Here is a 23,932-nt window from a genome sequence, read left to right on the forward strand (position 1 = left end):
GCAGGTGCTGAATCTTGGCCTCCATTAGAGCCTTCTTGGTGACATCTCTGGGGCATGAATGAAACATCTTGGTGGTTTGGTCTCGCTGGCTCTTCGGCTTTGAAATGGAGATGAGCCCCACCCCCTAGAGTCAGGAATGACTAACACATATGTGCGAGGGCAACCTTTACCTTTACTTTAAGAGAAAGCAGATACCATAGTATCTTCTCAGCTAGTCTGGCAGGGTAGGTGCGCTCTGGATTCCTTCAATTAAACAGTGTCATCTGTTGGGACCTTGAAAATGCACTTTATGTAACTTGCCTTCTGGAATGAGGTTGCCCTCAAGGTTCAAATAGTCTCCATTCTAGTGGTGTTCCAAAGACCCTGAAGATGTGCCTCTTTACCCAGGCCTTTGGTGAGGCTAATTTATGCTCCTTTTCTTCTTTCCCTTGTTCCTATCCTGCTTTATTTTCTCTGCCACTTCTGCTTCTTTGGTGTTGTTTTGTTTCACATTCTTTGTTTTAAATGTTTTTAGCACTTTGTATTCAGGGAAACCTTCAGTATGTTCAGTGCATCTTGTTCAGTGCCCTTCAGATATTCTTCCAATGCCCTTTCTTCTTCAACTGTATTATTTATGGCAAGGGAAGTATAGAAAAGAACAGAACAGAACAGAACAGAATAGAATAGAATTTTTAATTGGCCAAGTGTGATTGGACACACAAGGAATTTGTCTTGGTGCCTATGCTCTCAGCGTACATAAAAGAAAAGATCATCAAGAATTCTAAGGTACAATTTGTTACCCTAACTTAGTATTCTTTATTCAAAAATACTTTATTAAGAAGCACCCACCATCAATTGCTATTGTTAATAAAGGAAAACAAATATGATCATCTGATACAGCATAAATAGTTTGTAAAGCAAGATTCCAGCTTCTCTCTTACCTGTGGAGAATATATACTGAGATTTTGGAAGGGGTTTAATGCTATTAAAATATCTCCAACATAAGTATAAATTTGTAAATCTCCATATCGCTTCTTCAGCTGATAAATAATTGTATCCTGAAAAGATCACAAGTTTCACAGTTAAGCAAAATTTCTTGGAAATAAGGAATAAATTCCAGTATTATTTGTCACTTCTGTCAAATATTAATTTTACTAAATCAAACCATTGCTTATACAGTCTTGTATCTTCTTCAAATATAAATTTATAGCCATGCCAAGTAAAAAGCAATATGTCTGTCTAGTAAATTTTGGTTATATAGGTCAGAGAAATGAATTGTAGAAGTCATCATTCAAATGTATGTTTGGAATATACACAACAAAAAATATTGTAGTTTGTTTTAATTCTGCCCATGACTCTAACTTGCTTGTTTCAAAAACAGATTAGCTACAATTATTTCTCTTTATGCATTTATTTATTACAATTGTAACATTTTACTACAGTTCAATTTTAATGAAGACAAAACAGTTTTACATGCCAGCCATCACTGAAATCTATTTCCATTTACTGTGGTGTATTCTGACAAAATCTAAGCATTACTTTTCTAAACTAAAATTATATTAAAAAAACAATGAACTGAGTTACCAAATGTATTGTTTTTCTTTCACTATGCCTATTTGTTCATTTTTATTAGATACAGGTAGTTCTCGACTTATGACCACAACTGAGCCATATATAGAGAGGAAGGTTTAAGCATTGCTCTCTTTCCTTTGGTTCATCAGTTGGCTTCTAAGATAAGGTGACCAGATGTCCCGCTTTTGGCGGGACAGTCCCGCTTTTTAATAATTTGTCCCGTGTCCCGCAGCATTTCAAAAAAGTCCCGATTTTTTTAAAAAAAATTTTTTTTAAAAAGTCCCACCTTCAGACACAGACTCCATTCACTCCCATTCTGAAATGGGAGGCGGCAAGGCAAGAGGAGGAGGAGGAGGAGGAGGAGGAGGAGGGGAGTAGGTGTTACAGACGTCAAGCGGCGTCTCTCCTCTGCCCGCTCTCACAAGATCGCCCGCTCTCACGAGAGCGGGCGGAGGAGAGACGCCGCTTGACTTCGCCCACCGGAGGCTGCCTGGAAGAGCCGAGAAGGTGCCTGGAAGAGCCGAGAGCCGAGAGGAGAGCCGAGCCTGCCTGGAAGAGCCGAGAAGCAGTGCAGCAGCTGCTCCTCCTCCTTCAGCCAGGTGGCGAGACCCAGCGCGCATGCGCAGCCCCCCCTCCTCCCTCCCCTCCCCCGGTCAATGGTGTCCCGGTTTGCCATCGCTGAAATCTGGTCACTTTATTCTAAGAGCCAAGTTACTTATGATAGCTGGCAGCAGGAATGTGATTTAAACAGCTGTATGTGCAAGGAGTATTGAAATCTTGTTCTACCCATAATTGCTGCACTGTTTATTTCTCAGTAGTGGTCCAAACATATATGTAGCCTCACAAACTGGGAAAAAAATGACTGAGACATAGAAGTGATCAATTATGTGTAGAAGGCACTCCATTTTTGCTTATTCGTGCTGCATTTTCCTTCTTCGACTTCTCCTCACAATTTGTTCCCCAACAAGCTTTCATAATCCCTGAATTTCCAGCAATTTTCCATATTAGCTGGGAATTCTAGAAATTGTAATCTCAATAATATCAAGAGGATGCCACGTTAGAGAAGATTGGTCTACAAATGAAAGAAAACCATGACCACCTCTGATTTGGCTCATTCCTAGTATCTGCTTCACTGCTGCATCAGAATGTTATGTGCAGCAGCTTTTTGGGGTACAGATTTTTTTTTATTTCTTTTTGTCACAACAGTATACACAAACAATTGTCATAGATAAAACAACATATCTTGAAGAAAATATATATATATATAAGTAAAAAAAATATGCATCAACTATATTAATTTGATATAATGAAGGGAACAATAGGACAGGAACAGTAGGCACTATTGTGCTCTTATGCACGCCCCTTATAGTCCTCTTAGGAATGGGGTGAGGTCAATAGTAGACAGTTTTTGGTTGAAGATTTTGGGATTTTGAGTAGAGACTATGGAGTCAGGTAATGAGTTCCAAGCATTAACAACTCTGTTACAGAAGTCATATTTTCTGCAATCAAGTTTGAAGCGGTTGATATTTAGCTTGAATCTATTTTTTGCTCTTGTAATATTGTGATTGAAGCTGAAGTAGTCTTTTATAGGAAGGATATTGCAATAGATGATTTTGTGTATTAAACACAGGTCATGTCGAAGTCGATGGAGTTGTAAGTTTTCTAATCCCAGGATTTCAAGTCTGTCGGTATAAGGTATTTTGTTGTTTTTGGAGGAGTGAAGAACTCTTCTAGTGAAATATTTCTGGACTCGTTCTATTGTATTTATGTCAGAGATGTGGTATGGGTTCCAGACGGATGATTATGCCTGTGCACATTCGAAATATCATAATATAGTTATGGGAAATTTTAATTTTTATATAAAGCTCATATATACAGAATCATGCTCCCAAAAAATGGAATAAAACGAAGATTCAACAATGGAGGAGTTGAACCTCTCTGGCTCTTTTTTGCCATTGTGAAGAGAAGGCTTCAAGTCCGCCATTCACCATTTCTCATCCTTTCATGCCATACATGTTCATCAGGAATACCTACAGTAGTACAGATTTTATCTCAGGCATGAACTTTGGCATATATGCAGCTCTTAAGTTTCTTTTGGGGGAAACTGTAGTCCAGCGGTGTCAAACTCAAGCCCTGTGGGCCACATCTGGCCCATGGGGTGCTTATATCCGACCCACGAGGCTGCCTTGGAAACTGTAAAGGACCGACCTGCAGTGCCTCTGCCAGTGAAAACAGAGCCTGGAAGGGCCATGCATGGCCCTCCCAAGTTCAGTTTTTGCTGGCAGAGGGCTGCAGGAGGCCATCACAGCCAAAATGGAGCCCAGGAGAGCCATACATGGCCCTCTTGAGCTCCGTTTTCACTGGTAGAGGGCTGCAAGAAGATCCCCCCCCTCAGCCCTGCCCAGGTCACCACAGTTGCCCCTGACACAAGTGATGTTGAGCTGGCTATGCCCACCCCAGCCATGCCCCCCCCGAGGTCAAACACAACCCTGATGTGGCCCTCAATGAAATCAAGTTTGACGCCCCTGCTGTAGACAGTTCTCTGGAGGAAGGGAGATGATCAAGAAGCAGTTTGCTAAGGCCAAGAGAAGGAGAAGACAGTAATCCTCCTCCTTCAGCGTTAGACTGAAGTTTTGAACTTCCTGAAATGAAAAGGAAGTTCATTGAAAAGAGGGAACATCTGATTCAAGTTTCCGAGACTTATGATTTGGCTCATCTTTCAATTTTTTTCTAGGAATCTCAAAAAGGCACCCTTTTATTTTGTTTTTTTCTTTTCAATTTTTGAGTGTTACATTTCAGATTTTCAGCCTGGATATGTTTTTTTCCCTTTTCTCTGACACGTTCACCCTTTTTACCCAATAAGTCATTTTAATTATATTAGCACCCACTGTTTTCATATAGCAATAATTCTTTGAAATTATATTTAACCCTCCAGCAAGCATACAGGCTCATGGAATACGCTGCTACTTTTTGCTTTTTTATTTGTTTTTCAGACGTCTCTTCAATTCCGGTACTCTTAAAATTTGGTGTCCCTGGACTAGTGTCTACTTGGCCTTAATCTAGAGCATTTTTACCCTGATGTGTAAAAATTGTTAATTATATAGTCAGAACTCCATTCAACTGATCTTTATAGATGCTGCATTTTATTTTATTTTTTAAAATAATTTTTATTAAGCTTTTAACTTTTAAAAACAGAATAAAGAAAAATGTGACAAAGACAAAAATATAGATGCTGCATTTTAATCTCCTTGCATAATTTAGTGCTATTTTCTATCAGCTGGAAGCAAAAGTTCAGGGAATCTGTATTACTGTACTCTAAAAATACCAATTTCCCTTACTGGTAATTAATACTTTCCAACTGGGATAGGTTGGGTGATAGTTCCTACTTAGACAGAACTTTGTGGTCAATGAGGTACGTTTGTTCCTCTCTTATGATAATGTTCAATCTTTTTTCTCTCTTAGTTTAATGTATTCTGACCCACTAGTGAGTTGAATGGCCTTCTAAATCTAAATTATAAACAAATAAAACTTGTGGTATGCCAAAACTATATTTATTGTTATATACAGTATTTCATTGGATCTTATTTTGTGTTTGATTCATTTGCAGATATTAGATCCTGGATCAAAATACCACTGCATCTTTTCCAATACTGATTAACCACATTTCAATATTTAGATCCAAACATTTTATCCTTGTGTTTAATTATGTTTAATTTTGTCTACCATGTTTCCCCGAAAATAAGACCCTGTCTTACATTTTTTTTAACCCTGAAATAAGCACTTGGCCTTATTTTCAGGGAGGTCTTATTATTTTGGGGCGCGTGGAGCAAGACGGGGCTCCTCTTGCCATCTTACCTGATTTCCAGCTCTGTCTCCCTAACCCTAACCAGAGGAAATGGCAGGGACCGGCTGCGCATGCATTTAAATATTTTTGGGGAGGGCTTATTTTCAGGGGAGGGCTTATTTTAGCGCATGCGCTCAAAAGCCTGATTGGGCTTATTATCTGGGGAGGTCTTATTTTCGGGGAAACAGGGTATAATCTATGAGAGTTTGGTTTATCATCAAGGGGAAAAGGGTAATGCCTCTAGGCACACACCTTAACACTATACAATTGCAAATTGGTACTACTATATAGGAATACTGTAATAATTGTCAGAAAGTAACACAGGGTGTGGAATTCTCTCTCTCTTACACATAATGGTTAAGGAGGAAATATCTGGTGAGGGACATTCCCCAGAACATAGGTAGATGTAGCGAGAACAACAAAGCTGCTATTCCAAGGGACAGAATGCAAAGAAGATTTTTGGAAAATGATATTATAATCTCGATCCTTCCACAATACAGGCTTAGCTGTATCACTATACATGTATTGATATTTTTAAATGGAAAATGGAAGGGTTTAACCATATGGGTTATACTTACAATTGTGTGCATATGTGTGCTTTGACATACACTATTTAACTTTGATGATTAGATCTGATCTCCTCATTTTAGCAAACTTAAATAATATTGTCATCTATTCACCTGTTATCCTGTATATAAAAAAAGTAACTGAATATTTGGAATATAAATGAATATATGATTGGAGATTGGAATAATATGTTACAGAGTGGATTTTTTTAAAAATGATCAACTTGATGACAGGATATATTAATCACAAGAGTAACTTGAAGGCAATTACAATTAGTAAGATCACTATTTGTACTGAGAAAGAATCCATCATCTCATCATATCTTACCTCATCCAAAATTTCAAGGTTTACCAAATCATCATCTGGAGAATATTTGTCAGAAGCATCAGCATGATATTGTCTGCGAATATGCATTTGTTCATGCCTGTAAAATGGTTGGAGTACCTGTGTGAAAAATATTATTCCTAAAAACGACATGTGAAAAAAAAACCTATAATAATTCAAGTTGCAGCTTGTATTTTCCATATTCTGGGAAATATTTAACAAGGTCATGTCCTCTGGAATATTTTCAGAACTTCACAATACCATAGTTTTACAGAGATGGAGAGGGAGGGAGGGAGGGAGGGAGGGAGAGAGAGAGAGAGAGAAAGAAAGAGAGAGAACAAGTTGTATAGTAGCACATGGAAGTCACGCTACAATTTACACAATCTTTTAAAGACTTTATATTCCATTGAACCTTTTTAGCAATTCACCCAAAATTTTAAAGACAATCTTTATATTCCATTGAATCTTTTTAGCAATTCACCCAAAATTTTAGCAATTTTGATTTTCAATCAAAATTATTTTAATCAAAATTAAAATTATTTTAATCAAAATTAAATGAATAATAGATTGATATATTGTGTCCTTCCTGATTATAGCAAATAAAATGTGTACTCTGAAGCACTTGCCAATGATCTTCACATACACAGAACAAAATGATAAAATTTCTCTGTATACTTGATTGTTCATTGCAGATGCAATGTCCTATTTTTTTAAATGTTATACACTTAAAAAGTTGTTCCCAAGTAATGCTATCGTATCTGAAAGATGCCTATGCTTTATCACCAATGTATTAGATTACTATGCATACAGGGAGCTTATTTTACATAGAAAATGCTCCAATATTTGATGCATACCAGTGATCACTAGTGGTATAACCCAGAATATCATCAACTCAGGCTACAACCAGAACTCAGGCTATTCACCATCATATGTAACACTTCTTTTAGTTCGCAAATTCAGAGCAATTCATCTCAAATACAAAAATTTTATCAATCTCCATTGCTTTCACTTCATCTCAGTGTGAGTTAATTTGATATTCACCTGAAGCCATTATTAGTTTGCTATATTCTTTTTTTCCTCGTCTTCCCCACCTCAGCTAAATTTTTAGCTTATTTGTTAGAACTACAATAAAAATATAAATATCTTTAACTTGTTACATTGAAATTTGTAAAAGCATCACTTTGCATGACAGTTCAAACAGATACTTTCTTTGCTATGATTACACGGACAAAACACTGTATTTGAAAATAGAGATTGACATCTTTTGTTCTTCCAGTGTCCAAAGTGGTGAAAATATTTATACTAGAAATATATTAACATACTAGGTGGCGCAGCATATCCATCAGAAATGCTCAAATGCTTTCTAGCCTTGCAACCAATATTATCAAAACGGATCTACTCAGATACAGCACAACAAGCACAATGTTAGCTTACATTTCTCCTTGCTCCTCAACAACAATCTATGGATTTCCCCTGCATAGGCCTTCCTGTTTCGAAGTAAATAGTAATCTAATGACACTGGAGCCAATAAAACAAAACCAAATAGGGGCCGGTTTAGCTCACGCTGGTAAAGCCTGTTATTAAGAACACAGTAGCCTGCAATTACTGCAGGTTCGAGCCCGGCCCAAGGTTGACTCAGCCTTCCATCCTTTATAAGGTAGGTAAAATGAGGACCCAGATTGTTGGGGGGGCAATAAGTTGACTTTGTAAAAAAATATACAAAAATAGAATGAGACTATTGCCTTATACACTGTAAGCCGCCCTGAGTCTTCGGAGAAGGGCGGGGTATAAATGTAAACAAAAAAAAAAATACAATAAAACCGTACTAGCACTTTTCAGGGTAGTGAGAACTGTGCCTTGTTCACAAACCTTGCTCCAAACATTTTGTTTCCTACATTAATATTGGGGACTGAACTTGGCCAGTGAAAGGTATTTTATAATTTATTATTTCAGTAGGTTTGAGGGATTCCATAATACTCTTAGTAAAAATGATAGACTCATAGAAAGTATTTAAAAATTTTCATAACATAGATATTATGAAAAAACTGTAATAAGAAAGGGATTTGATAAAAAGCCATATGAAATCCATTTAAATAATACAACAGATTGTTTGTTGAAAATAAGTTATAATATATCAACCCCTGCAGACAAGCAATGTGTGATTTATGTTTTTGTTCAGAATTTTTTAAATTTGATAAAGACGCCAGACACAAAGGCTTACATTTGTTTTTCCCCCAATATGGGTTCTTTTGTTATATAAAATGTAAGACTTTTTCCTTACTTCTAATTTTAATGCTAATTCTGTGCATATCTATTTCCTACTAATTGTCTTACTACCTTAAGATTATCTTAATCTAGGATCTTCCTATTATTGAAAGAACTCTGTCTCTATATTCTATGTCTATATTCTTGTCTGTACAGTTGTCATTCTACATTTTCCCATCTTGACTATTTCCTGGCCCTTTGAGTCTTTCTTATTTCCTCAAGTCTTAAACTGTTGCAGCCAAACTCAATCCTTGTATATTTGGAAATCCCAACGTGAGAACAGGTGAATTTATCTTTCTATATTCTTCCAGTAGTCATTATTCTAAAGATTTACTATTCTGAAGATTATCAGAGCTGCCAAGCCAATGTAACATAGTTTGGTCCCATGCCACAAATCTAATTGGATAAGATGCCTGAAGTTATGAAGATCTGGATAGGAGACACAGGTTCAATGCCATCAAGTGTGATATGGGATCCAAACACAGTGTCACACATACAGTGATACACACACACACACACAAACACACACAGAGAGAGAGAGAGAGAGTGAGTGAGAGAGAGAGAGAGAATCCTTTGCTCCTGATTGAGGAACAGATGACAGGAAGTGTCAGTGACTTAAGTAATTAAAACTACTTCACATTTGCCCAAGTAACATCACTATTGTGAGATCTACACTGATAAATTGGCTTTTAAGTGCAATTCAAGTTGCTGATTGTCCCTTTATAATCCATGCATGGCTCAGGGACTAAGTATTTGTAGGGACATGTTTTCCCAATGCTTTCTTCTTGTACAATGCAATCTAGTAGGGGTACATCCTTTGAGTCTCAACTTTGAAGAATTGTTGTCACCAGGAGTATGAGAGTGTGCTTTTTCAATTACCACTCCTCCTCTTCAAAAGAACACTCCACTCAAGGTCAGATCATCGTGACTCATCTGGCCCGTAGGCCAGGAGTTTGACAATCTGTGTTAGAAGGTACTGAAAACACCAAGACATCTGAAGAGGAAATAGAAATATTACCAATATTAATAGCCCTTAGTCTTATATACCACTTCGCAGTGCTTTAAATTGCTCTCTAAGCAATTTACAAAGTCAACATATTGCCTCCAACAATCTAGGTCCTAATTTTACCAACCTCGGAAGGATGGAAGGCTGAGTCGGTCAGGGTATTAAAACAATAACCTTAGTATCCTGTCACTTACTAGCTGAAAACATAAACATTTTTCTCTTCTAGAAGCATTGGAAAAGAGTCTGCATTAGCAGGACGCCCATCGAGACTGATTTGGCAGGTGCCCTTGAAATTTTTAACTTAATGCATGGATGGTTTACAATCATTGTGTTCGGATTGAGGGCACCTTATATTCACAGCTAATTGCTGACTTGGCTTTCAATTGAACTCCTTTTCTGAATAAACAAACAAAATTTCCTACTGCGTTTTCCCCCTTTGGCAGTGGAAAACATCTACTTTACTTCTAAAGATTTACTATTCTGAAGATTATCAGAGCTGCCAAGCCAATGTAACATAGTTTGGTCTCATGCCACAAATCTAATTGGATAAGATGCCTGAAGTTATGAAGATCTGGATAGGAGACACAGGTTCAATGCCATCAAGTGTGATATGGGATCCAAACACAGTGTCACACATACAGTGATACACACACACAGAGAGAGAGAATCCTTTGCTCCTGATTGAGGAACAGATGACAGGAAATGTCAGTGACTTAAGTAATTAAAACTACTTCACATTTGCCCAAGTAACATCACTATTGTGAGATCTACACTGATAAATTGGCTTTTAAGTGCAATTCAAGTTGCTGATTGTCCCTTTATAATCCATGCATGGCTCAGGGACTAAGTATTTGTAGGGACATGTTTTCCCAATGCTTTCTTCTTGTACAATGCAATCTAGTAGGGGTACATCCTTTGAGTCTCAACTTTGAAGAATTGTTGTCACCAGGAGTATGAGAGTGTGCTTTTTCAATTACCACTCCTCCTCTTCAAAAGAACACTCCACTCAAGGTCAGATCATCAGACCAATCTTGCTGGCTCTGGCTATTCTGGAGAGACTTTGGGATTGTATCACTGACAGATGGATCTCATCCTTGCATTTGGCTATTGGTCTTATTGTGATAGTTCTCCCTCAGTGTGAAAACACAGGAGAAGGTTTTATAGTTATTGATTGTTGGGTTCTCCTTATGTCATTAGTTTTTATTTTATTCTTTATATTCTTTGTAAGCTGCTTACAGCCTGTTTTGTACAGAGTGGTATATAAATTTCAGAAATAAGCTGAGCTGCAGATGGGTGGGTTTATTTGAATCAAATTGGGAGGTTTTTTGTCCTACATTTTTACCCTGGTACTCCGTTTTTCTGCACTGATGGGAACCATTAATAGGAGATAGAGGCTAGGCTAACTTAGATGTAAGAGAAGCTACTTCAACAACTGAATTGGTCCTACCTTCTCATACAAATCTTCTTTACTTTCTACCATATGTCATGTTTCCAAAACTTTTGAACAGAGTGATCTGAGCACTCTCAGATACAATATCACGCTTGTAAAGCTGGACTTATCTGCAACAAATATGTAAACTGCACATTTGCCGAAGTATTTTTTGGTAGCCCACAAACTGAAAAGGATCCATTTGCGGTTATGACGTAATTACATAGAACTATAAGAGCTCATTTGACCTTGGGAAGGTATAAAAGTCACAGACAAGAAAAGGGGGAAATTGCTGCTTTAGAAACCATCCTCAATAAATTTATGTTCTGACTACATCTGACATAACCAACATTTTGATGAATAATTAACGTTTTTAGTAATTGACAGAAATAAAAATATGTACACTTCGCTTTCTTTCACCCCTTCAGCCATAGATATTTTTACTCAATTTCATGAATATCAATCACCTAGGAGTCTTTGTATATTAAAAACATATGTATCTATAGCCACTCCATATGTCATATAAACTGTTTGTGTACATTTGCATGCATAATTTATTATACAAACAGATTATTTTTTTTATTGGATTTCAGGTTTGTATCTCAGAACTGGCTCATATATGTTAGAACAGGGGTGTCAAACTCACATCGTCACGGCAATGTCACGTGACATATCAGGACTTCCCACCCCCTTCACTAAACTGGGCATGTGCGTGGCCAGCACGTGACTCATCTGGCCCGTAGGCCAGGAGTTTGACAATCTGTGTTAGAAGGTACTGAAAACACCAAGACATCTGAAGAGGAAATAGAAATATTACCAATATTAATAGCCCTTAGTCTTATATACCACTTCGCAGTGCTTTAAATTGCTCTCTAAGCAATTTACAAAGTCAACATATTGCCTCCAACAATCTAGGTCCTAATTTTACCAACCTCGGAAGGATGGAAGGCTGAGTCGGTCAGGGTATTAAAACAATAACCTTAGTATCCTGTCACTTACTAGCTGAAAACATAAACATTTTTCTCTTCTAGAAGCATTGGAAAAGAGTCTGCATTAGCAGGACGCCCATCGAGACTGATTTGGCAGGTGCCCTTGAAATTTTTAACTTAATCCATGCATGGCTCAGGGACTAAGTATTTGTAGGGACATGTTTTCCCAATGCTTTCTTCTTGTACAATGCAATCTAGTAGGGGTACATCCTTTGAGTCTCAACTTTGAAGAATTGTTGTCACCAGGAGTATGAGAGTGTGCTTTTTCAATTACCACTCCTCCTCTTCAAAAGAACACTCCACTCAAGGTCAGATCATCAGACCAATCTTGCTGGCTCTGGCTATTCTGGAGAGACTTTGGGATTGTATCACTGACAGATGGATCTCATCCTTGCATTTGGCTATTGGTCTTATTGTGATAGTTCTCCCTCAGTGTGAAAACACAGGAGAAGGTTTTATAGTTATTGATTGTTGGGCTCTCCTTATGTCATTAGTTTTTATTTTATTCTTTATATTCTTTGTAAGCTGCTTACAGCCTGTTTTATACAGAGTGGTATATAAATTTCAGAAATAAGCTGAGCTGCAGATGGGTGGGTTTATTTGAATCAAATTGGGAGGTTTTTTGTCCTACATTTTTACCCTGGTACTCCGTTTTTCTGCACTGATGGGAACCATTAATAGGAGATAGAGGCTAGGCTAACTTAGATGTAAGAGAAGCTACTTCAACAACTGAATTGGTCCTACCTTCTCATACAAATCTTCTTTACTTTCTACCATATGTCATGTTTCCAAAACTTTTGAACAGAGTGATCTGAGCACTCTCAGATACAATATCACGCTTGTAAAGCTGGACTTATCTGCAACAAATATGTAAACTGCACATTTGCCGAAGTATTTTTTGGTAGCCCACAAACTGAAAAGGATCCATTTGCGGTTATGACGTAATTACATAGAACTATAAGAGCTCATTTGACCTTGGGAAGGTATAAAAGTCACAGACAAGAAAAGGGGGAAATTGCTGCTTTAGAAACCATCCTCAATAAATTTATGTTCTGACTACATCTGACATAACCAAGAAACATTTTGATGAATAATTAATGTTTTTAGTAATTGACAGAAATAAAAATATGTACACTTCGCTTTCTTTCACCCCTTCAGCCATAGATATTTTTACCCAATTTCATGAATATCAGTCACCTAGGAGTCTTTGTATATTAAAAACATATGTATCTATAGCCACTCCATATGTCATATAAACTGTTTGTGTACATTTGCATGCATAATTTATTATACAAACAGATTATTTTTTTTATTGGATTTCAGGTTTGTATCTCAGAACTGGCTCATATATGTTAGAACAGGGGTGTCAAACTCACATCGTCACGGCAATGTCACGTGACATATCGGGACTTCCCACCCCCTTCACTAAACTGGGCATGTGCATGTGCGTGGCCAGCACGTGACTCATCTGGCCCGTAGGCCAGGAGTTTGACAATCTGTGTTAGAAGGTACTGAAAACACCAAGACATCTGAAGAGGAAATAGAAATATTACCAATATTAATAGCCCTTAGTCTTATATACCACTTCGCAGTGCTTTAAATTGCTCTCTAAGCAATTTACAAAGTCAACATATTGCCTCCAACAATCTAGGTCCTAATTTTACCAACCTCGGAAGGATGGAAGGCTGAGTCGGTCAGGGTATTAAAACAATAACCTTAGTATCCTGTCACTTACTAGCTGAAAACATAAACATTTTTCTCTTCTAGAAGCATTGGAAAAGAGTCTGCATTAGCAGGACGCCCATCGAGACTGATTTGGCAGGTGCCCTTGAAATTTTTAACTTAATGCATGGATGGTTTACAATCATTGTGTTCAGATTGAGGGCACCTTATATTCACAGCTAATTGCTGACTTGGCTTTCAATTGAACTCCTTTTCTGAATAAACAAACAAAATCTCCTACTGCGTTTTCCCCCTTGGGCAGTGGAAAACATCTACTTTACTTCTAAAGATTTTGAGAAACAAAACCTGTGAGTCAGGGCATCAGAAAAGCAGAAAGATCTGATATTTATTTATTTTTAAACTGCGTTATAGAGCGGGTTTCTATATGAATCCATCCTGTAATAAGCCCTTTAAATTTTCATACATTCTGAAGGATTGCATATCTTTCACAAAACAAATATAATCCTGCCAATTCTAATAAAATAATAATAATCACCCCCTTTGTTTTTGAACAAATGAATTTTGTCAGAGAAATCAGGTAGGACTACCAACTAAACCCTAACAAATCATTTTCAAGTAAAAAAATATTTTTAATATTGAACATTTAAAAACTTTAAATCAGAAGGAGACCAGGGCTTTACTCAAAATAGTAATACTGAGAAGGAATGCAGCATTTTTAAAAAAAACTCTTTAGCTATCTTGTAGCACTGTGTCCTACCCTTATGTTGATGTGCATCAAAGAATAAAACACTGGGCTGTTCTAAATAACTTGATACAACTGAATGATGCAATAATTTATCAATATTGGAACCCTGCCTGGGCATGTGGTCCTCAGGCAACTTGAGTGGGTCAGCCAGATGGCAATAAGAAACAAGGGAGATAAAGCCTCCAGGCTCTTTCCAGGCCCCACACCAGTAGTGCCCATAGAAACTGCCTGTATTTTCTTCTGTGTGGCCAAATGAAGTAACCTCTTCCCTCTGTGTGACTAATTAGAGTATTTATAGGAAAAAAGAGTATAAGAATGAAGTATATACGATGCCTTGTCCATGCATATATGTATGTGTGACAGGGATGACTTGTTGTGGTCTGTCAACAGCCTACGGAGCTGGCAACAGAGTCGGACAGCGATGAGGCTGAGGTGAGGCCAGGGCCATCGGGAAGTGAGGTGCAGACTCTAGAACCTCCAGAGACTGATAGTAGTGAGGCAGAGGAACAGGAGGAGCCTGTTCCTAATGCACGCATGAGAAGAGCTGCCAGAAGGCAAGAGCAGCTCAAGCAGAGAGGACAACTCGGGAGTAGGGCCAAGAGATGATTGGCCCCTCCCATAAGGCTTAAAACAGACCAGACAGACCAAACAGACCGGCGTTTGAGCTTTGCCGGAAAGCAACGTTGTAGCTGCGTCTTCTGCTTTGTCTTCTGCTTCAGCTATGTATTTGTTTTTGTGGCTTCTGGATGTTTGCCAGGAAGGGCCTTTGGCAGTTTGCCTAATTGGACCAAGATTTGTGAGATAACTGAGGAATTTGTGTCGGGAGGCATTTGTTTTACTTTGAGTTGAATGACGCTGGAAATGAAGTTCGAATAAAGTTTGTTTGTTTTTCCATGGACTAAGTTTATTACTACCAACTTGGGCCTGGGTCACAACACGACTCTCACCCTGGTCCTCACTTCTTTACCTTCCTACCATTGGGAAGGAGATGTAGAAATATAGCCAGCTGAACAAACAGGCTGAAGAACAATTTTTATCCGTGGGTTGTCAGACTCCTGAATGAGAAATAACATCATAACTACGTAGTATGATGGACCGCAGGGCCGGTGCAATGTGTAACATGTTCACACTGGTACAATAAGACTGGGTGTTTTGTTAATATGATTTATTGGGTTAGGGATTTTCTGTCTTTACTGTGAGTTGTGTTGTTTTGTGGGATGGGAGTGCACTGAGGAAGCTCAACCAATCTCATTGTACATATGTTGTGCACTGACAATAAAAAAATTGAATTGAGTATAATCAAGATAAGGTCATATATGTTGCTCTTGCATATCCATGCATTATGTGATGGTCTAATTAGAATGAGGGCATATATAGTCTTGGTATGTGCAAATTGTGTATGTATGTTCGAATCTAATCTGGATGGGTGTATATGTATTGTGGCTATGTGATTCTACTCTCCCCTTGTCTTGGGTCTATAGATATTAGCATGTACTGTACATGTCTACTGAGAAGCAAAGGATAACCTGTGCATACTTCATTGTGGGTCATGTGACCAGGAGATGGGAAGAATGGAACTTAGAATGGAATTGTTGGCAACATTCTTTCATAGAATCAGCCACTCCCACTAGAGGATTGTTTCCCGGATTTAATTTTCCCCCAGCCCCCAGCTTCATCCAGCCCTTTTATTTAACTTGGATCTTTTTTTCCCCAGCTTCTCCCACCGATTAAATTGGCCTCAAGCTCTGTTATACTTTAGAGAATTAGCCACTGACAATAGAACCTGAGGTTCCCTTGCATCACTGGTGGGTTGCTCCCGGTTTGCTCCGGTTCTATAGAACCGGTAGTAAAACTGGCGGGAGGCTCCGCCTACCTGCCATGACGTCAACATTGGTGATCTGTGTATGCACGCGCATGGTCCCATTGCAAATTGGTAATAAAGATGAGTAGAACCCACCCCTGCCTTACATAATTTATTTCTAATATTCCATTGGGTTGGAAAAACTAAAAAATATTTATTCAAATCAATACTTATGCAAAATTGTGTTCCAAAAAAAAAGGGGAAAAAAGAACTTGGTGCACTTCTAATCAGTGCCAGCCCCATATGTAGTGATACCTGGAGATCTATTCAGATGGATAATAATCAGTGGTGGGATTCAGCCAGTTCGCACCTCTTCGGGAGAACCGGTTGTTAACTTTCTGAGCAGTTTGGCAAACTGGTTGTTGGAAGAAATCATTAGGGCAGAGAACCGGTTGTTAAATTACCTGAATCCCATCACTGATAATAATGGTGTGTGCTTCCAATATATTTTTTTCTCAAGTATTGGTTCTTCTTTCACTCTTTTCTTCTTCTTATGCTTCTACATATAGAACAAGGATGTTCATAGGTTGGTTTTTCATCTGCTATTGAACTCCATCAGCATGGCCATTACTTGCTGTTCCAGTACCTGAAAATCTACACTTGCTTTCTTCATGTTACAAGGGGGCTTCTGGTTTGGCACATATTAGTTCAGCAAACAATAGAACCAGTTACTACTTGTATTAAATACAGTGGAATGCACTAATGTCACTGATGGTATATATCTGTGTGGTTGGTACAGAGCTTTAAAGGAGAGATAAATTCTGTGTTGTAGTGAAATGGATCACAAATGTAATAAAACTAAAATCAAATCAAAAGTGGAATCATTGGAAAGCATAACAAAGACGCTCATTATTTAGGACACAATTGTTCTTGTACAGGCCTGCCTTCCCAATCAATTGTTCCTTTCAAGTGGCCATATTTTATTAGTTCCTTATTACATTAAATGTATTATCTTGTCACAGTTTTCCCATCTAGCACCCAAAGCATACATTTCCTTTTCTCTCTGAAGATTAACAGAACAGCTTTCAAATGGACATAGAAATAACTGATCCACATTCGTCTTTTTTGTCATGGGGAGAACATAAAAAGAAATAATGAGAATTCTTGAAACAGTGGGAAGAACTGGGCTTCTGACCTCTATTACAGCAAAAGTGCTGCATTTTCAGTGTGATCATCTGGCCTGATCAACCACAGCGGCAAGAATCCTCGTGCTTGGAGTACTTTCTACAAACATCATAATTGCAATTAATGGCAACAACCTTAATTGCTATATCTCAAATGCCAGGAGATTATATTATCTCCTTTCTACCCTTTTTGTAGAGAGTCAATGTAGTGAAGGCGCTGGCCTAGAAACCAAAACCCCATGAGTTCTAGTCCCATGACTAGGCATGAAAGGTGGCTAGCTGATCTTGCGCCAATCTCTCTCTCTCTCCCTCTCTCTCTCTCTCTCTCTCTCCCTCTCTCTCTCTCTCTCTCAGCTGAGCCTACCTCAGAAGGTTGTTGTGGGAAAAATAGGAGGACAAAAGAGTATTAGCTATTTCTCCCCACTTAATTTACAGTATATAAAAAAAGGCAGGATAAAGATATAATAATAATAAAGATCAGTATAATCGTTAGCAATTACAGTGTAGTCACACTTGAAAATGGTAGTTTCTTTACTCACCGTTAAGTTTTCAAGCATCCTATTTTTGCCCTGAAATTTGATCAAATGATCTCTGGAAGAAGATACATTAAAAAAAAACCAACCACTCTCTATATGCCCAACTTTTTGTGTTCCAGCAGCTATTTGGGCTTGTTACAGGTAGTCCTCGACTTAGGACCACAATTGAGTCCAAAATTTATGTTGTTAAGTGAGAATTTGTTGAGTGAGTTTTGACTCATTTTTTGACTTTTCTTGCCATGTTTGTTAAGTGAACAGCTACAGTTGTTAAGTTAGCAACATCTGGTTTCCCCATTGACTTTGCTTCTCGGAAGATTGCAAAAAGTGATCATATGACCCCAGGGCACTGCAACAGTCATGCCTATGAACCTGTTGCCGAGCATCTGAATTTTGATCACATGATCATAAGGAGGCTGCAAAGGTTGTAACTGTGAAAAATGGTCATAAGTCAATATTTTTAGTGCCATTGTAACTTTGAATGGTCACTAAATGTAAGTCGAGGACTATCTGTATAGAGAATACCTGCAAATTATATCAGTATAGGAGGAATTCCAAACAGGCACTTTGCTTTCAAATTCAAATTGAAACTGTCATAAAATGCTGTCTCTACAAACTCCATTAGTAGCAGTCTGGTTTTTGAAAGAGCTGTCTAATAAGAAACAGCCTACACTACTTCATCTGGTACCCTCTCCACTCCAACAGTTGTGTTGAACTATGCTTGTTAAAATCCATATCCAGATTAAGGGTGATACCCTTGCACTCAGAGGTGGGTTTTAACAGATTCTGACCAGTTCTGGAAAACCGGTAGCAGAAATTTTGAGTAGTTCGGAGAACCGGTAGTAAAAATTCTGACTGGCCCCGCCCCCTTCTATTCTCTGCTTCCCAAGTCCCAGCTGATCGGGAAGAAATGGGGATTTTGCAGTAACCTTCTCCTGGATTGGGGAGGGAATGGAGATTTTGCAGTTTCCTTCCTCTGGAATGGGGAGGGAATGGAGATTTTACAATATCCTTCCCCTGTTATGCCCACCAAGCCACGCTCACCAAGGCACACCCACAGAACCTATAGTAAAAAAAATTGAAACCCACCACTGCTTGCACTGTAACCTAAAATGATAGAATTTAATTCTATGTTATGAATAGATCAACTTATACTGTATAAACTGGGTTTATCCCACTTTATATCGAACATCAGAAGATATTTCTTACAGCTACCAAATTCTCGTACTATGAGAATTGTAACAAAACAAAACAAAACAAAAAAACCCAACCCCATAGAAATAGTAACTACTAGAAGGAATAAAATGTGAACATTACACCTTTATAGCAAAACAAAACAACAACATAACAACAAGAAAAGATTAATTTAGGCTCTTTTTTTAGAAAAAAAAAACTACAGGACAATTTTTCCTCATCAGCCTCACCTTGTAAATTGTATTTATTACTGTATATTTGAATTTCTGCATTAAGGCTTTTGATTTTGAAAAAGCAAAGTGATCGTGCTTGAATATGCACACACATTTTTATAACTTATGAGTCATGGCATTTAATTTTCTTCATCCGCATTAGTAGATATTTATTTACAATAATGCTTTACAGCTTATCTAGCACTAGATAAATTTCATATTGCAAAATCTCTGCTGAGCAGAAACAGTGTGTGCTCATTTGCATTTAAATTTACTTCGAAAACAGTGAAATTCTGCCACCCTATGGACGGCCACAAAATCAAGGAATGCCTCCTCTGCTGGCTTTCAAATTATACTGGAAAAGAAGTCATTCTTAATGGATATAGAATATAAGGTGTTATAGAAATGTAGTTGGTGATACTGAGACAGATTTTTAAAAAGTTAATTTCAGCTTTCCAAACAATGACTAACCAAACCATACTGTTTTAATATGCCATCACCAATACTTTTTATTATTCACACGATAAAGGTCATAAAGCAAGAACATGTATCCTGTTTACATTTCATTTACTGATTAATGAACACTGGAGTGCAGGCGTAAAAACAAAAACATTTTGTGAAGTTGCCATTGCTGTTGAATGCATTTAAAGGAGGCAAATATGAAAAGTATAAATGTTCTGTTCATATGAGCTGTACCAACTATCATGAAGAGCTTATTCAGTCATAAGAAAAATCCTATTCTACATATAGGGCATGGGTGTCTGTTCTTAATCACAATGACACCAAAATAACGAAATATTCCCGATGACATTATAATACAAAGCTAGGCTCTTTTAACTTTGCAACTTGATGTTCTAGGCAAGTATGTAAGGGCAGGTCACAACACACATTGCATTCCTGCCCACCCACCTGCCCCATCCCTAAGATAAGGACATACTTAATAACCGAGTTATCTGCAATGGACTTCAGAAGGGGAGGGCCATCCCTAAGTTTACTGAAATGCTTCTCACTATGTCACTTCACTCAGGATAAGCCTCATTTTATAGAGCAGATGACAATGCAACTTCACTCATGTGAGCTTTGCATACAGATCATTCAGAGAACTCAAGTGGGACAAAAACTCAATCACTTTATACATTTATTTATAATATATGCATGCATTATAGTAAGAAGCCCTTGAATTCTACCGGAGGAAATCTGAGGAGTTAGATAGTACCTTGTCTTGGCCACAGAGCCTAATTGTTGTTGTGCCTGAATAAGGTTGCTCAACTGCTTTTGGAGTGCCATATCTTTACCAAGGGCCTGTCGTATGAAGGGATGTTCTAAAAGATGAGTGACTGACGGACGTTTTTCAAAATCCTTAATTAGACACCTGAAAAATACAATAATCAGATTATTCAGATAGATACACATAGCTCTGGTACACATTTTTACCACTTGCCTAGTTATATACTAAATTCTGGGTCTTAGGCAATTTTTGGATGTGGCTTCAGCTATATATTGGACTGCTTTGTATGCGAGAATAAATTTGACATATTAGTTTATCCCGATAATATCATTAAAGTTAGCATATTTGAACACTAAAGGTAAAAGTGCAAATCTGCTAATTACTGTAATTGACTTTAATGGACAGCACATTCATTTTCTCTACAATAATAGTTTATTCTAAATTTGCAAATCCTCATATTTATTCAAAAAAATTATATAGCCACCCATCTCGTTCCAAACTCTGTGACTTCTTCACACTTAGAAATGTAATTAAACCAAATTTATCAATATTGGTTATGAAAAAAAATAATAACTTACCTAGATAGTTAGGCAACAAGAATAATCCATTTCAAAAATTCAACAAATGATCAGCATTAATTGTAAACGTACAGTGTTTTACCTTTACAGGTCATCTAAATACTATATTTTATTAATGACAAAAGGCAAAAGATACTTACGTCACCAAATTCAGCTTCTATCATTATTAAAGAATATAAACATATAATTTCTACAATAATCCCACCAGTAGTATCTGTCAGTCTGAAGAACTTCCATATTTTTGATTTCCTTAAAAAAATCAATTTCAGGGCTCTTTTTTGAATATTTCAAGAACAAACTGCCTGGGAAATGTTGTCTTTTACAAATGCTCATGAGATACTGCTCCTCTTGGACCTGGAGCCTCCTGATATAAAAACTAAAACAATAAAACCTACTATCTAAAATCTAGCCGCCTCCGCAAAGATTTAAATACCACTCACAGCCTCCAATAAAAATAAATCCATCATTCGGTTTTTATGGTTTTGGTTCCTTTTGTTTCTCTAATCATGTTTTTTTTTCCCCTTTGTATGTCAGTGTGCTCCAGGATTTTGATTTTTTTAAAAAGTGCTCATAAAACTCTAGAAATATATAACTTCTCTTGTAGAAAACCTGGTAAAATTAGTATATGTCTAAAGAAAAAAAAAGTATAAAAGTATAAGCTGTTTTAAAATGCTTCATTTATAAAGAAATTATTGATGATTCACGGCAGATCTTTAAAAGTACGAATTCATTAGGAAAACGTTGTATATACATTTACCATGACTCACCTCTGTAAACTAGCTGGAATTCCAAGGCTCTTTCTGCTTTGGAAATGCTTCCAGACTGTGATTCTGTGATGGAAAGGAAAGAATCTCTATAGACCGTAGTCACCCTGTTGCCTTTCCTTCACCAGCCAAAGAACTCCCTCTAGTGGGACCCTCAAGATGAGCCTTTTCTGCCATCCACCATTTGGAACATCATTCCTCATGGACTGAGATTAGCTCTAATGCTATGGCTTTCCAGAAATACCTTAAAACATATATATATATATTTAGCAGGCTAGGGAATCCTTGAGCTTTAGGAACCCTGCAAGATGGTTCTGCTACATATGAGATCTAGGAGCATTCTCTCATGATCTGCTTTATATTTTATATTAATTATTTTCAGGTTATTTAAGATCTGTTTTAACTATTTGCTTTGCTGTATGCTGCACAGAATCATGTCAGAGAGAACAGTGGCTATGTAAAATTGAAAAATAAATAGAACATATCTCAGTCCATGTTTAGAACAATCCTTTGGTCATAACTATATGAGAAATAATTTCACGGGGGTTGCAATTTTCTGTCAAAAATCCACCAACCAACACTAATTGCACATAAATATCAATATTAGTGGATCCTGAAAAACTTTATGGCTTAGAGAAATAGGAAATAGGAAAAGCTTATTTTTAGGAAAACTCTAAAAATAACCAACTGCACCAAGACTAAACAGAACTGGATACAGCCACTCCAAAAATCTGACTCTTAGAAGGAAGATCCAGAGGGAATGAGAATGAATGGGAGAATCCTGAAAAAAAAGGAAAGGGCTAGCTATCTGGTTGGCACAATAAATTTTCTCTTATAAGTCTGATTTCTTTATTATGTAAATAAATAAATACGTATCTTAGATTAGCAGATGTCAAAGATAACCAACTAGGAGTAGTTTTTGCCATTATGATTAGTTGTCCCTATTCTGTAATTGTCTTGCTGTCAAGTGCCCGGGAAATCAGGAGATTCAGGCAGTTCAAATGAGTATAAAGATTTATTGCATGTTTAAGTTCTCTATAAGAATATGGCCAACTGACTGTTAAGGGAAATGGGGGGGAAATAAGAGAGGCATTCAAGGAAGGCTGGATTTAGATCTCTTGCGGATACGAAGGGACTCATGACTTATGACACCTTTGACCCCTCAGCCTGGTCATCTCCTACATTTGCCTCCTGAATATAGTTGGCAACAACTAGTGGAGTAAAATCCGCAGGGACTCCTTTACCCATTTTTAACCTGAATATAAAACCAGCAGCCTGCGTTTCCAATTTCCATTAAATAACCAATTTTTGTATAGACCTGAAATCGCCCATTTTAAAATGATGGAATCCTTGCTTCTAAAAAAGGACAAGAAGCTTCCTCATGCTTATTAGTCATGCAAGAAAATGAATATTATAAATAGCTGTCACAACTTGGTGAAATGGTTTATTCAACTAGCAGCTGCATAATCCCTACCAGACAGAAAGCAGCAGGTGAAGCTAAGCAGAATCACATCAGATACTTGTACAATTAGCACAGGGGCCCCACAAGGCTGTGTGCTCTCTCCACTTCTCTTCTCTCTATATACCAATGACTGCATCTCAAATGATCCATCTGTTAAATTACTGAAGTTCGCAGATGACACAATAGTGATCGGTCTCATTCGAGACAATGATGAATCCACATACAAACAGGAGGTTGAACGACTAGCCTTGTGGTGTGACCGGAACAATCTGGAACTGAACACACTCAAAACCACAGAAATGGTGTTAGACTTTAAACCCTTCCATACTTCCACCTCTTACAGTACTAGACAACACAGTAGCAACAGTAGAGACCATCAAATTTTTAGGTTCTGCCATATCTCATGACCTAAAATGGACACCCAACATCAAAAACATCATCAAAAAAGGATAACAAAGAATGTTCTTTCTGCGCCAATTCAGAAAACTCAAACTGCCCAAAGAGCTGCTGATACAGTTCTACGGAGGAATTCTTGAGTCTTTCATCTGCATCTCTATAACTGTCTGGTTTGGT

At 37.6% G+C, this 23,932-nt stretch overlaps 1 protein-coding gene across 1 annotated transcript in view; it reads right to left on the bottom strand.

The window, feature by feature from the left end:
• The window catches only part of MYO3B (myosin IIIB), a 284,495-nt gene that overhangs the window by 179,501 nt on the left and 81,062 nt on the right, over positions 1-23,932 (bottom strand). The window contains exons 8-10 of the mRNA XM_058190849.1: positions 20,544-20,699; positions 6,290-6,386; positions 921-1,037 (exon numbers count right to left, since the gene is read on the bottom strand). Coding sequence (XP_058046832.1) covers positions 921-1,037; positions 6,290-6,386; positions 20,544-20,699 — 370 coding nt within the window. The remainder of the gene's footprint in view (positions 1-920; positions 1,038-6,289; positions 6,387-20,543; positions 20,700-23,932) is intronic.

This window comes from Ahaetulla prasina, chromosome 1 (genome assembly GCF_028640845.1).
Source record: "Ahaetulla prasina isolate Xishuangbanna chromosome 1, ASM2864084v1, whole genome shotgun sequence".
Classification (NCBI taxonomy): domain Eukaryota; kingdom Metazoa; phylum Chordata; class Lepidosauria; order Squamata; family Colubridae; genus Ahaetulla; species Ahaetulla prasina.